The sequence below is a fragment of the Typopeltis vanoorti genome, chromosome 1 (genome assembly GCF_054136105.1).
Source record: "Typopeltis vanoorti isolate ZY-2024b chromosome 1, IOZ_Tvanoo_1.0, whole genome shotgun sequence".
Classification (NCBI taxonomy): domain Eukaryota; kingdom Metazoa; phylum Arthropoda; class Arachnida; order Uropygi; family Thelyphonidae; genus Typopeltis; species Typopeltis vanoorti.
In genome coordinates this window covers 53,249,185-53,264,548 of record NC_143549.1, presented here as the reverse complement: position 1 = coordinate 53,264,548, position 15,364 = coordinate 53,249,185, and the positions used below count along the sequence as shown (strand labels likewise).

The 15,364-nt window shown below is 33.7% G+C and overlaps 1 protein-coding gene across 1 annotated transcript; it reads right to left on the bottom strand.

Annotated features, from left to right (window-relative positions):
• Positions 1 to 11,772: 11,772 nt before the first annotated feature.
• Positions 11,773 to 14,030, bottom strand: LOC150109982 (zinc finger protein 711-like). The gene has a single exon (XM_090400612.1). It carries the CDS (start codon positions 13,828 to 13,830, stop codon positions 11,773 to 11,775), a length of 2,058 nt encoding a protein of 685 aa, XP_090256738.1. The 5' UTR covers positions 13,831 to 14,030.
• Between the last annotated feature and the right edge of the window lie 1,334 nt (positions 14,031 to 15,364).

The window sequence follows — 15,364 nt, the reverse complement described above, 5'->3', positions numbered from 1 at the left end:
TTAAATCTTGTATGGTGCCTAGTTGTAATATGATGGGGTTATGATCAGAACTTAAGTCGTTGATTGCTTGTATCTGATAGCTGTGCGCTATGTTTTTTAATACTATATCTAGTACACCAGGACGTCCTGTAGCTCCATAATGTGTGGGTTCACTGGGTCCTATTACTGTTTTTTTTTCTTGATGCGGTGTAAGAGTTGAGTATTCTTCCATTAATATTTGAGTTTCTGCTGTTCCAGACTGAGTGTTTGGCATTAAGATCTCCGGCTATAATCACTGCTCTGCCTGTATTTAGTATTACCTCTAAGTCAGATTCAAGGAATTTTTTTGTTTGGGGGGGTTGTAGGCTGCATATATCGTAATGCTGCTTGTGTTTTCCATATGTATTTCTATTCCTGTAGTTTCCATGTGTTCTGTTTGGGGTTCTGCTATTGTATGTTTTATGTTTCTTTTCACAAAGATGGCAGTGCCTCCACCTCTAGCAAAGCATCTGTCTGTACGGTAAGTGCTATAACCATTGATTCTGATTTTGTCACTTGGACGAAGATGTTTCATTTATGAGGATGATGTCTGCTTGAGTTTCTGCTGCAAACTCCTGCAGTTCCTTTAATTTGATAAACCATTTGCATTCCATGAAACAATTTGCAACGATTTCGGTTTTCTTTTACTTATCCATTAAGAATTTCCATAAAGAGTGATTGTGTATGCCTTAAGATGATATCTTTGGCTTCTTGAGTTGGGTTGGTTTGTTGGAGTTCAGCAAGCATTTCACCTAAGTGGCTTATGTTCAGTAGGATAGGTTTGTTGGTTTGCTGTGACTGCTTTGGTTTTGGGTCTTTTTGGAAGGTTGATCTTCAGCATACGATCTTCCATCCGTTGTGGAGACTATGGTTTGATGGGAAGACGCTTGTTCTTGAAGAGGTTTACTGGTTTTGAGTTGTAATTTTTGGTTTTGGGGAAATGCTATACAGGCCCTATAGTTTGCAGGGTGTGGTCCTCTGCAGTTTGCACACTTTGCTGGAAGTGTACGAGGTTTATGGCATTCATTTGATGCATGTTTGCCACCACATTTCACGCAACGAAATTCAGCCTTGCAGCATCGTTGGGCATGCCCAATCTTCTGGCATCTATGGCACTGGGTTGTAGTTGATTTATGTTTCAATGCCTCAACTTTTATGATTAGATCACAGATGGTTTGGAGATTGTATATATGTTTTTGGTCTTTACTTATTTCCACTAGAATTAGGGGATAGGGTGTTTTATATCAGCTCTCCGCATTCGGCTGACTTTAATTGGGCTAAATCCCTTAAGTTGGAGTCTGCAGTGAGGTCTTCCATTTGTAATGTTTCAGTTACTCCCCTTAACACTACTTTTAAATTTTTTTCACTGAGTGCAAAAGTGTGGTATGGCAAATTGTTGTTTAGAAGTTTGGTCATTTTTCTGTAATCTGATGTTTTAGGTTGTATGCGAATCCCTTCTTCTGTGTTTGTGGATTTAATGAAGGTGATATCTGAAGATTTCAGTGTGGATGCAACGGACGTCCAGTGCTCCTTGGCCCCTAGGACGACTGGGGGTAACCTTTCTTTAATTACATTATCTGGTTCTATCTCCGCTGTTTTGGGTGTATCTGCAGTAGAGGAGATTTTCCTTTTCTTTTTGACTGTTTGAAATTCTGTGTTGGTTTCCAAAAACTGCAGAGTATTATCCAGAGATGCAGCATTCTCTATATTCGTGGAGTGACTTGATTCTGGTTCAGTCAACATACTTCCTTCATTAAAATCATCCATCCTATCTTCTGTGACTGCTGTAGGCAGGAATGTATCTAACAGCTTTACTTTCCCTGGCCAGTTGTCGCTCAATAGTTTTCCTAATCTTAGGAATTCTCTATAAACTTCTTCGAATATGCTTTCATTGAGAGGTTTTGTCATGACTGATAGAAGGCAACAACTCTATTAGAATAAAGTTTGAGAAATGGGTCCTACAGCCCAATGTAAATATCCCGTAGATCAAATCGATCTACCAGCATAGGTAGCAAATGTTTCACAAAATGAAGAACACTTACCTCTATATATAAATATCCTGTAGATCAAATCGATCTACCAGCATCAGTAGCAAATATTTTACAAAATAAATTTTTCTTCAGAAAATCATAACTATTTAAATCACTGATCACATATATAAACACTTGACAACCGCCATTACGCCTTGGGGGGAAAAAAAATCGAACATTATAGTGTATCGATTCCCTTTATCCAACTTGGCAGTAACATTATTATTCAGGCCTCCATGGAGTCAAAAAGACTCATCACGGGAGGTCCTTCCTAAGAAACAGTCTATCAACTCATTGTAGGAAGTCTGTTCTAGGAAACTCAGTCTATCATACCACTCCTTAAACTCATTCACCGTTCTCGCTCTCACCACTCTATCAGGCAATGCATTCCATGGTTCAACCACCCTCCATGCAAAGAAACCACTCCTCACCCGCTTGCTCTTATAAATTATTACAAAATATGAGAAATTGCTAAAACATGACATTCCTTTAGTTAAACACATTCTACTCCTTGTAGAGTATAGGTTGTTTGTCTACCCATTTCTGTATGCAAGTTCTTACCAACTCGCACCACTACACCAGAGATACTAACAGATCAGTAGTTTGAACACCAGTTAAAACATTTTTGCAATTCCTTCAATTCCTGAGACTCACATTATACAAACATGTGAAAGGTCTAGCCACTTTGGTTGAACATTCCTGTAGCAAGCATGCTGATATTCCATCTGTCCCTATTGACAAATTCTTATCCAAGTTATGCCATAGCACTTTAACCCCATTTTCATGCACCTCTTACTCTCATCCAATGTAGCACTGTACATTGTTTCATACACCTGGTTAATATATCTCAGGAAAGTGAGCACTCATTAATTGAACAATCTCAATTATTATAACTTGCTATATATTTTTCTATCAGAAGATATAAACAGTGATAATATTACAAGTTTAGTGCTGTGATAACATTTCTAAATTTAAAATTAGTTTGCTATTTTGTTATGTTATGTTTAACAACAAATATTCAATTTTCATTAAAAAAATTTTATGGAATTTGCAACCGTGTTAAAAAAACTTTTTTTTATTATCCCGACGTTTCGATCTTCACATCAAGATCATCTGGAGCATACATAAATATACATATACAGGACAAGCTGAGTTACATCATTAACTGTAAGCTAGAGAAACAATGATTTGATCACGTTATTCTACTGGCGTGACCTCTGGTGGAAAAAAAATAAAATAAAAAATTAATTTTTACATCAAGCTAAATTCTATTTTTACAATGACAGGAATAAACATTCTTTTAGATGGTTTTCTTTCAGAAACAATTGGTGTCCTATTTTTAGTATTACAATTCTTATTTTTGATTTACAATAGTGGATTTTCTACAGTCCTGTTTATAGTTGTTCTTGGTGAGGGGAAGGTCGAATATATACCTTCCATATGTTTGGGATTTTTAAACCATCATTGTTGTTCAGATTGGGGTGGTTGCTGATAATCTCACAGGCTGCCTTGAATTTCTGTTCATGCCATGTTCTAGTATGATGTAGACAGCTAGTGGTTTTCCAATCAATTCTGTGTAAGGTATTCAGGGCATGATCAGAAAGGCCAGCTTCACCATAATTATTATATTTAATATGTCGTTTGTTCTTTTTGTCTAATAGGAATAGTGCGTCCTGTTTCGCCTATATATGGTATGTTGCAAGTACAATAAATCAGGTATACTGCAGGGTGAGCTAGTGGATGGAGTGGGTCTTTTGATGAGTTCAGTAAGCTTTTTAATTTTGCAGGAGGTTTAAAGGTGGCTTTGAGGTTGTACTTTTGTAGTACTCTGTTTATTTTGTCTGATATTCCTTTAATGTAGGGAATGGTTAGTTTTTTTTGCTGTAGTCTGGTTTGTCTTTGTTTTTTATTGTGGTTTTGTAGAGAATTTTGTTTAGTGTTTTGGCTGTATCCGTTTTTTTTGTAAGTTATTACTGATAATTTTAAATTCGTCTTTCAGTGCCTATTCACTGGAACAAATCGTCTGAGCTGTTTTTTAGCGTGTTGATGACACCTAGTTTTTGTATTGGGTGGTGGTAGGAGTTTATGTGTATATATTGTCTCGTATGTGTCGGTTTTCGGTAAACAGTGAAGGAAAGATTGCCGAGAGAAGATGTGTGACAAGTGTATCTAGAAACGGAAGTGTGTTGTGTTTTTCAATTTCAATTGTGAACTGTATGCGTTTGTGTTGTTTGTTTAGGTGGCTAAGGAATGTGTCTAATGTTTGGCGACCATGGGACCAGATCGCGAAAACATCGTCAACATATCTAAGCCAGACTTTGGGTTTTAGAGGGGAGGAATCTAGGGCAAGTTGCTCAAAATGTTCCATGTAAAAGTTAGCAATGGGGGGGGGGGGATAATGGCGAGCCCATGGCTGTGCCTTCTTTTTGTAAGTAGAAGGCGTTTTGCTATACAAAATAACCCGATCGTAACACATGCGCAAAAAGCGCCGTGATATCTGGAGAGAATTTGTTCTGTAGGAGGAGGATTGTGTCAGTGATTGGGACATTCGTAAAGAGGGCAGAGACGTCAAAACTGACTAATAAATCATCTTTTTCTAATGTAATATCTTTGATGATGTTTATGAAGTATTGTATGTTTTTGATATAGGAAGGGGAATGACAACTCCTTGAGTGTTGCCGCTAATTTTTTGGCTAAGTGATACGTCGGGCTATCAATTCCTTCAACGATAGGTCTTAGCGGGGTGTTTTCTTTGTGAATTTTTGGTAGCCCGTAAATCTTCGGGCCACGTGTTTGAACAAATATTCAAATTCTTAGACAAACTAAATTATGTACTGTATTCCAAGAGAGACCATGAGTTATTTAAAAGGCAAATCAAATTAATTCGTGGTTGCATTAGAAAAGTTTATTAACGTATACTAACTACACTGCACAAAAATGTATACTTGATAGTTCAAATAAAATAAAACTTCAAACCAGCAATAAAAATACAGAGCATTATTACAATATAGTCAACAAATATTTAAGGGGTCAACTTTCAAAAAATTGAATAATGTATATATTTTATACTTAATGCAAATTATATTACATTAATTCATTTATATTAATTAATGTTACCCTTTGCACATTAATAACAAGTGTATAATCATTTTTAATTTAACCATAACAAATGAAGAATAAAATAACCTATCATTTTTTTTTTTTAATTTTGATCTTATTTAGGCATTACTCACCAAACAAATAAACAAAAAAGCAATGTATTAGTTTTCAATGTACCCATTAAATACTAAATACATTTCAAGCAAGAGAAGAGGAGAAAAAAATGAGAAAAAACAGTAAAACTGAAAGCTTTATACATACACATTAGAGAAGATAAAGGGATCTTGATATCTTTGACAAAGCAGAATATTATCTAACAGATTTTTGCATGAAGAATTCCAACTAGGGACACTATTTTTATCTGGCTTTAATATTATATTCGTTTTATTACCTAGAATGATCACTCCATGTGATACATATATCCTAACCCATATTTATGATAATTAATATCTAGATCACTGAAAAAGGTTAAATGCCTAAATATTTTATATATAAAGAGGTCAAGTATGATAATCTTTCACCACCATTTCATTTCATAATCAAATGTATACTAAAAGAAAACTATAGATTAGAAAAATGTTTATAACTAGTAAAAAAAATCAAGGAAAAGTCAAACAGTGTGATGATATCTAACATGAGGATTTTTAATTTTTTTTTTTTTTTTTTTTTTGTGATCACCATAAAAGATTAAACTTGTGGTAATACTGGTGCTGTGGGTGGATAAATTTTTTTTTTTTTTTTTTTCTTCGGCATCCTGCTCCAGAGACCAAACATGAACTTTTTTTTCAAGCCACTTCAGTCCTCTTCCAATAAGTGGGGTGGTAGTCTCAGAGGGCAGTGAAATTTATCTCTCATCTATGAACATGATTCCCATAGTACAATTCAGACCTGCAGCCTACTGGTTGGAGAATGGATATGCTTTTCATTTAATCCCAAGCACAGATAAACAAGACAACTGAGGATAATTACTGTTGTGTGTGTGTGTGTATATAAAGTATTAGAGAAACCAAAAGGTTTCGATTTAAATAATACAGCTCAGCCTGTCAGGAGAAAAAAAATAATAAGGATATGAGAAAAAGCTAATGATAGATGCATAGTCAGAAGACTGACTGGGTATTCAAAATTAAGTGTTGGTTGGAGTTCATTTTATGGGTTTAATGGATTAAAATATATAAAATCAGGTTTGCAATATAAAAATTGCAATGCACACACACAAACAATGCAAATACAAGTGGAGGGGATTAGACAAAGCCTGAAGTTCTGATAGGGCCAAATTTAAGGTGGTGGTCTATAAGCTGTAACTTTTGAAGAAGCACCCCACCCCCCTCAACTGAATGAATTTAGGTAATCTACACTGAGAAGGGTGGAGTCTTAAAAAGTTAATAGAATGAAACTATAAATCTGTGTGACTGTTTGCCCATACCAGTACTCTCAGAAAACATGGACAGATAAATTAAGTATGAGCTAGACAAGCTACAACTTAGGGCCTAAATTCAGCCATACCTTCTGAGAGCACTGATATGGACATGCAGGCAGGCAGTCAAAGATTTATGGTTTCTCATATCTTGAATTAATATTGGAGAAAGCAGGTGAGGTGACCAGAGGTATGATGCAAGGCTCTATGCCTGGACCACTACTATTTATGCGATTAGCAAAAGTATGAGTGAGTGAAGAAAGTGGTAAATAATGGGAATGAATTGCCAGAATGTGTTGTGAGTCTATGAATTCAAGGAGAGGTACAAAGAGGCTTTGGACTCCATGGAGGTACCCATGTAATAATAACAGTTACATTAGGAAAATAGAATGATTATTATGTACCAGTTTAATTTTTTTTTTCAGCAACTGCCAACATATGTAATCATATGTCAGTCTGAAACAAAAGGTACTTCAATAAATGATCATACAAATCAGGTAAACATGTATATTAGGGAGGTATTAATTGGAGCTGACATCTAGTAGAATACCTGATGTAAAGTTTAATCATAGCAATGACATATGTGAGATCTAAGACTTATTTATCCCTACAATGCAGATTTAAAAATAGTTGATCTTGTTATTTGGATTTAAAATTTTTTCATATTTATGAAAATAGCAACCAAAGAAAATTATATAATATGCAATAATTGATAAATGTGATTATAATTGAACTGCAATGACTGGTTTTATTAAAAGAAGAATCCCTTGTTATAATAAAAAATTCTCTGCACACTAAGGCAGTTTCATATCTAGTGACTTGCTTACACCATAAGAGCTTCAGAAAAATGTTATACTTTAATATATAACCCTACTTAATAAAGCTTTTTTTTTTTATAGGTTGGTGGGCAAGCTGATACCTCGTAAAGACAGCAGATAGTAAATGAATTTAGGATATATATCATAAACACATAGCATCTAGAAGAGAACATAAAAAACATAACATAAAACATAAGAACATAAAGAACCCATTTCAATGAATCCTGTGACTCCACAAAGGAAGGATAATGATAATGAATAAAAAATAACATTTATTGCTTGCAAGTTTCTATTTTTCACCACTGATTTTTTTTTTCCCCATCAGTCCCACACAATTAAGCTCCCAAGACCAATGACATAAGAGTGTTGTGTGTGGTAAGTGAGAGATGGAAGAGAGGAATATGTTGATGTGCTTCTTGAAAACCTGAAAGTGGTAGTCGTTGGAGAGAGATCAGTGAGGGGAAGACTCTTTTAAAGACAGAGGAGTAAAAAATGAAGGAAGAGGATGAGAGGTTTGTTGAACGAGTTTGGAGTTGAACTATACATGGATGTTGACTGGCAGCTGCTCATATTCATATATGAGAACAGGAAAGTGGAGGGATTGCTACGGCCAGTTTAAAGGAACGGTACCCATGAAATTATCTGTATAACAGACATAATGCAGAAACAGAATGTCCATGGAAAAGTGAATGAAGAGAGAGGTGTGAGGGAGGATCATCAATAAGTGAATTGTGCTTCTGTACACAATCAAGCATTCTAAGGGAAGTTTTAAGGGCACCACTCAAAATGTGGGAATAACATTCTAAGGTTTGGCTGATTTGAGCTTTATACAGTGTCAGAAGTTGAGCAGGAGAGAAGAAGCTGTAGGCTTCATGTGTTCACCCAAGGGAAGAAAACTGGTCCTGGCTGGTAAGAGGAATGTTGTAAAAAGTGAGAGAGAGGTTATCCTGCCCCTATTTGAGAATGGAAAGGAGATTAATGCTTAGAAGACTGGTTAAAGAAGCATTGAACTTCTCTCCCTGACATCAGGACTGGATGTCAGGGAGAGAAGATCACTGATTGACATACACTGAAAGGAATAGATGGAACAGCAATTTTTTTTTTTTTTTTTTTTCAAAGACAGGAAGAGCAAGAAGGGAAGTGGGAGATCACTGCTGATAACAGAAGAATTATGTCTAAAGAAAGTAGAGATGAAGGGGAAAAAAAAAAAAAAACAGTTCAGTTAGCTTGTAGCAACGGAATGGTGCAGGTATTTATTGGGATAGTATTATATGCCTGTCACTTTGAAAAATAGTGAAAGGAAATATACAAGCAAAATAGTTTTGCACACAATAATTAGTGAAATGCAAATAAGAATGAAGATCTAAATAACATCTAGGAGAAAGTAAAATGAATTTAAGTATTTGAGAGACAATCACCTTTAATGAAAAACACAGAATAATCAAGGGTCAAGACTTGATCGATGCATCAACAGTTGTTACTATCAATAAGAAATTGAATATTTTCCAGTTAGTGAAAGCAACCATGATAATTTCCTGCATAATAGCCAGTCATATGAGGGTTTTGTAAGGAAAAGATAATGGAATTACAAGGTAGGTGATTATGGAAAGCTCAGGAAATAGACTGGACCAAAACAGTATATGAGGAGTTAGGTATGAAGAAATGCTGCTTGGACAGTTGTCAAGAAATACTTAAACAGCAACAACATTTGAATGTATTCCAAAGATTAGGATATTAAACAAGGTAGATTAGTCACCTTGCTGGTTATGACCTGTTGAGATATCAATGAAAACATGGATGCAAAGCCTATCATTGAAATATCATTAAGATACTATTGAAATAACATGGATACAAAGTATAACATAGTGGATGTATTTCATCCACCATGGGTGATTTAAGTAAGCTGTCCAGAAGAAAGAATTATGGGGCAGTATAAAACAGGAAGCAAGAATCAATTACATGAGGAGTGTAAACAGTAGTGCAGGAAAAGGATCGATAATACTTCTGTAAAATATTAATATCCCATATATGGAGACTGTAGTATCTAAGTAAGAAGATAGAAGATTAATATTAAGAAATAAACAGAAATTAGCAAATTCACTGATCAGTAAAATATAAAATATTAATTTCACTTTATACAGAATAAAAATATTATAAAAAAGTGAAATCAAATTAATTTAAATAAATAATATAGAAATAAATTATATTTTCTAAAATATTTTATTTCATGTTTTGCATTCATTTTTCATATATGTGTAACATTACAATATTATTTCAATTTTCTCACGATGAATTCTCTCCGTAATGAATTGCGAGGATACACAATAAGGAAACTCGTGTTAATAGGAGACAAGAACTTGAACTAAAGTAGTATACTATTTCTAGTGTTGCAAAGCCAACACAACAGATAAAGGATGAGGATTGTCATGTAGAAGTAAAGAGGATGGTTTGGTATCACTGCACGTGAACAGGCAAGGGCAACAAAATTACCAAACTTGTCCTTCATTCTTGTTATCATAAACTTTATAAGGAAGGAATGAGCAGAGGAGTGACCACTATCCATCCATGTTGTTCAGCCTAAGTGAACAATATAAGAATACTCTAGGAACAAAGATAAAGTGAAAAGCTTAGGAGTTACCAAATAAAACATTTACAGTAATTACAAAGAATGTGATTTCTTTTCTTTTTAAATAGAGAAATTCAAATTTAATAGATATGACTGATGAATAAGAATATATAAATTAAGCAAATGCTTGATATCTGATCATGTAAAAAATAAAATCTAATACAGATGTTCAGAAGAATGTTAATTTTGCATTATGAGTCATAAGAGTACAGACCACATGTTACTACAAAAAACATTTTTTTCTGGAATTCTTGTATTAATGGAAAATTTAGTGAGCGAGTGTATATGCATGTGTATGTGAAGTATGAATCATACACGTTCAAAAATTTATATCTCTAAATTTGGTACCTGCATTATGCTCACTCCTTAAGAAAAAAAAAAATGGAACACTTATGATAATGAATGTTACTCATAATAGTAATATGCCCACTCAGAGCAGAGAAACAAGATGAAAAGTGCTTTGATGGAGTAGGGTGTGAAGCAGAAGGAAGGTAGTACAAAATATTTACACTATATAAAAGACAAAAAAGAGGACTCTGCATCTCATAAGGAAATTGGCTTTCTGGAATTCTTGAAGAACGATTATCTCAGACAGCAGGAGGTTCAAGAATAAAGAGTTTTGGATATGGTCATAGTATCTGGAAGATGTCAATGCAAATGAGATTCGTAACCTCCAGCTGAAGAGCAAGTAATTGCATAGTTTACCTTGGGCAGGGTAGACATGTTAGTTTCTTTCAGGAAGAAAGGGCCTGAAACACAGTAGGTGATTATGAAAGACTTAGGAGCTAAGTAGGAATTATACTATAGATGAAAGAACTTGGAAGATAAGAGATCAGTGATGTTTGAGAGTTAGCAATTTAATAACAGCAGCAACAGGTTGTAATCCTAGAATGATAAGAATAAATAGGTTTGCGGTGGTGGAGACATGAAATCATGGGAGTTATGCTTAATAGGAAATTGGTTGCAAGAACATATTACAAAACTAATTGACTACAACCAAGAAGACTGGTACAACATTGCAAAGGACACTGACCAGGAGACATAAGAATATGGTGGTTCCATTGTATCAAGATTTGTTCACACTACACTTGAGCTACTCTGTGAAGATATAAGAGCACCTGGAATTCAAGAGGATGAGGAAACTTTTATAAAGAGTACAAAGATGGATAAAAAAGATATCAGGATTTGGCAACAGAATTATTTGGTAATATGAATAAGACATTGATGAGAGATATTTATAAAATATATGCTAGGGAGGATTTTTCATACAGCATTACAAAGGGATGAGCTTAATTCAAGGCTCACTCATGAAAGTTGTGTAGGAAAATGTGAAGTAGGTTTCTTGCATATATAGAAGCAAGTGCACAGGTAGTGAATGACTAAGATATGATCAATTTGGGAGCCAGAGTGGACGATTCATCCTTGAACAACTTCCAGGGATAACAGGTTAACTAAAGTAAGATTTCATTTTAGCATTAAGTGTAAAAGTATACAAATTGTTGCATTTGTATTATAATAAACTGTGAAACAATTTAGAAACTGGATTCAAGTAATATCTGAAACTTCAACATTTTCTTATAACACTGAATAAAAATAAAAGATAAATGTTCTCTTTATCCAATGCTATTAAAAATGCTAAATTATGATTCCAATTTACACAGTAAAAAAATTAACAGAACTATAAAATACAGAAGTTCACAACCTATATTGATTTTTCAAGAAACTTACATTATAATAATTAGAGATTCACTGAAAACTACAACAATTCTAATAAGTAACTGTCACAAAATGTTTCAAAATATGTGCAGTTAATTCATTTATTTTTTTGGTTGAGAAATTACATGTATGAATACTACATAATAAAGTACCATTTTTAGAAAGATGCTCTTCAATATATTCTTCTACCCACTGTTCAATGCGAGTTATGGTTATTTTCAAAATGAAGGTTACAGATAAATGTTCAATAGACTCGTGGTCGAGGCACTTCCTGAAATCAGCAAATGTTTGATCACAAACTCCACATCTGTAAGGTGTATAGCTGAAATGCTTATAGAGATGTTCCTGCATATCAAATGCATCATTAGTTTCCCATGAACACAAGGAACACATACATGTATTTTTTGACTTTGAGATTACATGAGTACATTTGGTGAAGTTTCCATCAAGTTGTGAGCGAATATGGTTATTCATCCACTTCTCTATTTCTTCATTACATTCAGCAATATATGAAACTTCACTAGTAGGATGTTTGTGCAAAAAATGCTTTTTAATAAGATCTTTTGTATAAAATTGCATCATACATAAACTACATTTGAAACTTTTGTAATCTAGCTCATTACAAAGGTGCTTTAAAAAATCACTCTTGTTGCTAGCAATGATCTTATAGCTACAAAAATAACACTGCAATATTAATGATGGATCCTCCTGAATATCTATTGAGTTAACAGACACTCTGTATCCTGTATGCACTTCAAATGCTTCTAGTGGCATACCACAATGTATCTGCTTGATATGGCTCCTTAATATGTCTCTGCAGAGACTAAGCCTGTAACAATAGGCACATCTGTATGCTTTATTAACTTTATGCTCTATTTTCAAATGACTACTAATCTCATTTAATTTTGAATATTGTGACTGGCACAAAACACATTCCCATTTACAAGATCTAGGTCTAAAATCTTCATGATTAAATTTGACATCAGACTGATGCAAATTAATAATGGTAGAGTTGCCTTGAGATTTATCTGATGTTATTGCCTTCAAAATATAACTGCTGGACACAATTTTATTCATTTTGTTGTCTGATTCATGACATGAAAAACTATAAAAGTCTCTCACAAATATTTTCAGAGGCATATCTGCATGCTCATGAACAATATGTTCAAGAATATTTACTTCAGTTATGGATCCATACAAACAATACAAACACTGAAAGTTACCAAATGCATGATTTTGATAATGTACAAGTAGTTTGCTGAGTTCATCTGTACAAAATGAAAAACATTCATGACATGTGTACAAAGATAAATCTTTATGAATATTCTCTACGTGTTCTTTAAATTCAACTGTTCCATATGTTTTGAAGTTGCATAAGTCTGCTAAACAGTGGTATAATTTAACTCTTAATAAACTTCCAGATGCAATTTCCAGTTTGTACAAACCTGTCGATTCAGGTTCCTGTAAATCACTGTTAGTAAATTTTTCTGAAGTTTTTAATACAGTTTGGAAATGGTTTTCAACTGAGGTAGGCTGATGTGTTATTGCATTGCGAATGACAAAATGAGATGGAAATCTGGGATGGATAATTGACATGTGTATTTCTATGTGGCATTTACTGATTCCTCGATACAAACACAACCTACACTGGTACCTACGTTTACCATGTTTTTCAGTCATATGTTTTATTAAAGTAGAATCTGCTTTAATTTTTAGAAAGCAATATACACAAAGTGTTGTGCTGATTTCATGAGTAGAAAGATGTGCTCTAAATGCCTCCTCTTCATCTGATGTATAAAAACAACCATTCTCCATGCACTTAAAAAAATGCAGCAATTCAATCTTTTCTGTTTTTGCTGATAGAAATGGCAGTCGTGTAACATTTTTGAAGTCTACAAGAGAATTAATTCCAAAGAGGGAATATTTACTACTTTTTAATATCCATTTATCAGGACTATTATATGTATACCAGTTATATTCCAACTGGGTATTTCCATCAATTAGCTGCAATGTTTCAGTTGAGAGAATGACAGTGTTACATGAGCAAGAAAGCTCTTCTAGAGAATTTGAGAGATGCTCATTTGTCAGATCTATTTCACCACTGTGCATTTTTTTTTTGCTTTCATCATACTGTTCAAAAAATCACCCTTGGCTGAATGATAAAATTCAAGTAAAAAAACAGGATAAGTTCTTAAAGAAGAGCTGCATGAGCACAAATCAGGGTAACTGATTTTCAAATAAGTGAAATTATTTTTCTTTCTGCAATAGGAAGGCAAAAATCAATCATCTGAAAAAAAATTAATCAAATTTAACTAATTTTAATCTATTTTTCTATTTAAAAATAATAAATTTTAATCATTCATTAATAATTCTAACAACAGTGGTCAATAAATTAAAACCTTTTTTATAATTAAAGTTTAGGCATTTTTATGAAAATCTTGTCCATAAAAGATCAGGTCAAAAGCCATCATGCATTTAATATTGAGTGGGTGAACTAAGACAAATCAACTTACCCTACGCTAGAAACCAAATATGGCTCTTTTTCAAGCCACTGTAGGGGTCCAAATAAAAAGGTTGAAATCTCAACACTATGTAACATATAACCTAAAGACATTCACAAATAAACATACTTAGAATGGGATTTGAAAGCACAGCTTCCTGTTGATGAGCGGCAATGCTATCCACTCAGTCACCACAGTGGTGTAGCTAGAGCTTTTGCTGCCCCTCTCAATACACACCAAAAATACTACAAAAAGTCAAAACGATGTATAAGGAAATAAATTAAAACACTGTTTATTTTTAAAGTAAAACCTTAATTTCAACATTCTAAAATGTTATTTTTCTTGCTTTTCTGTTAGCAAAATCGATGACATTGGCAAAATATTTCATAGTAATGTAGGTAATTCTTAATCAATTTTATTTAGAAAAACTCCTCTCACAACTAGCAACACTTACAGCAATTGAGGAAAATTTGCAGTAGTATTACAATATTTGGAAATGAGTTCTCGAGACTGTATTTTAAAATTAACAAAAGTTCAAAAAGGTTCAAAGTGCCACCCAGGGCGGTTCGTGTCCCCCCCCCCCCCTTGAATCTAGCAATTCAAAAGATGAAAGAAGGAAAATCATCTGGAATAGATGGTATACAGATAGAACTTATAAGGAATATAGGTGAAAAAGGTATGGAAGTGTTATGGCAAATTATTAACGGAATTTATGACGGACAAGAATTACCAGAGGAGTTAAGATCAATTTTTATCCCCATTCCAAAAAAGATGGGAGTTTTAGACTGTAACAATTTTAGAACGATAAGTCTTATAACTCACACAGCAAAAATTATGGTGCAAATAATTTTAGAGAGAATTAGGAATAAAATAGAAAAAGAAATGAATGAGGAACAGTTTGGATTCAGAACCAACAGAGGAACTAGAGGCTATAACTTGTCTAAGAATTATTGGGGAGAAAACACTAAACCATGGTGGAAAGTTGTTTTTGGGATTTCTAGATTTTGAAAAGGCATTTGATATAGTGAAACATGAAAGGTTTTTTGACATTCTAGAAAATACTGATATTGACTCTTATGACTTGGAAATTTTAAAGAGATTATATTGGTCACAAATAGCGTCAGTATGTGTAAATGGAGAGG

Excerpts from the sequence above, each read along its gene's own strand:
- LOC150109982 (XM_090400612.1), bottom strand. The coding sequence starts at position 13,830 with ATGCACAGTGGTGAAATAGATCTGACAAATGAGCATCTCTCAAATTCT.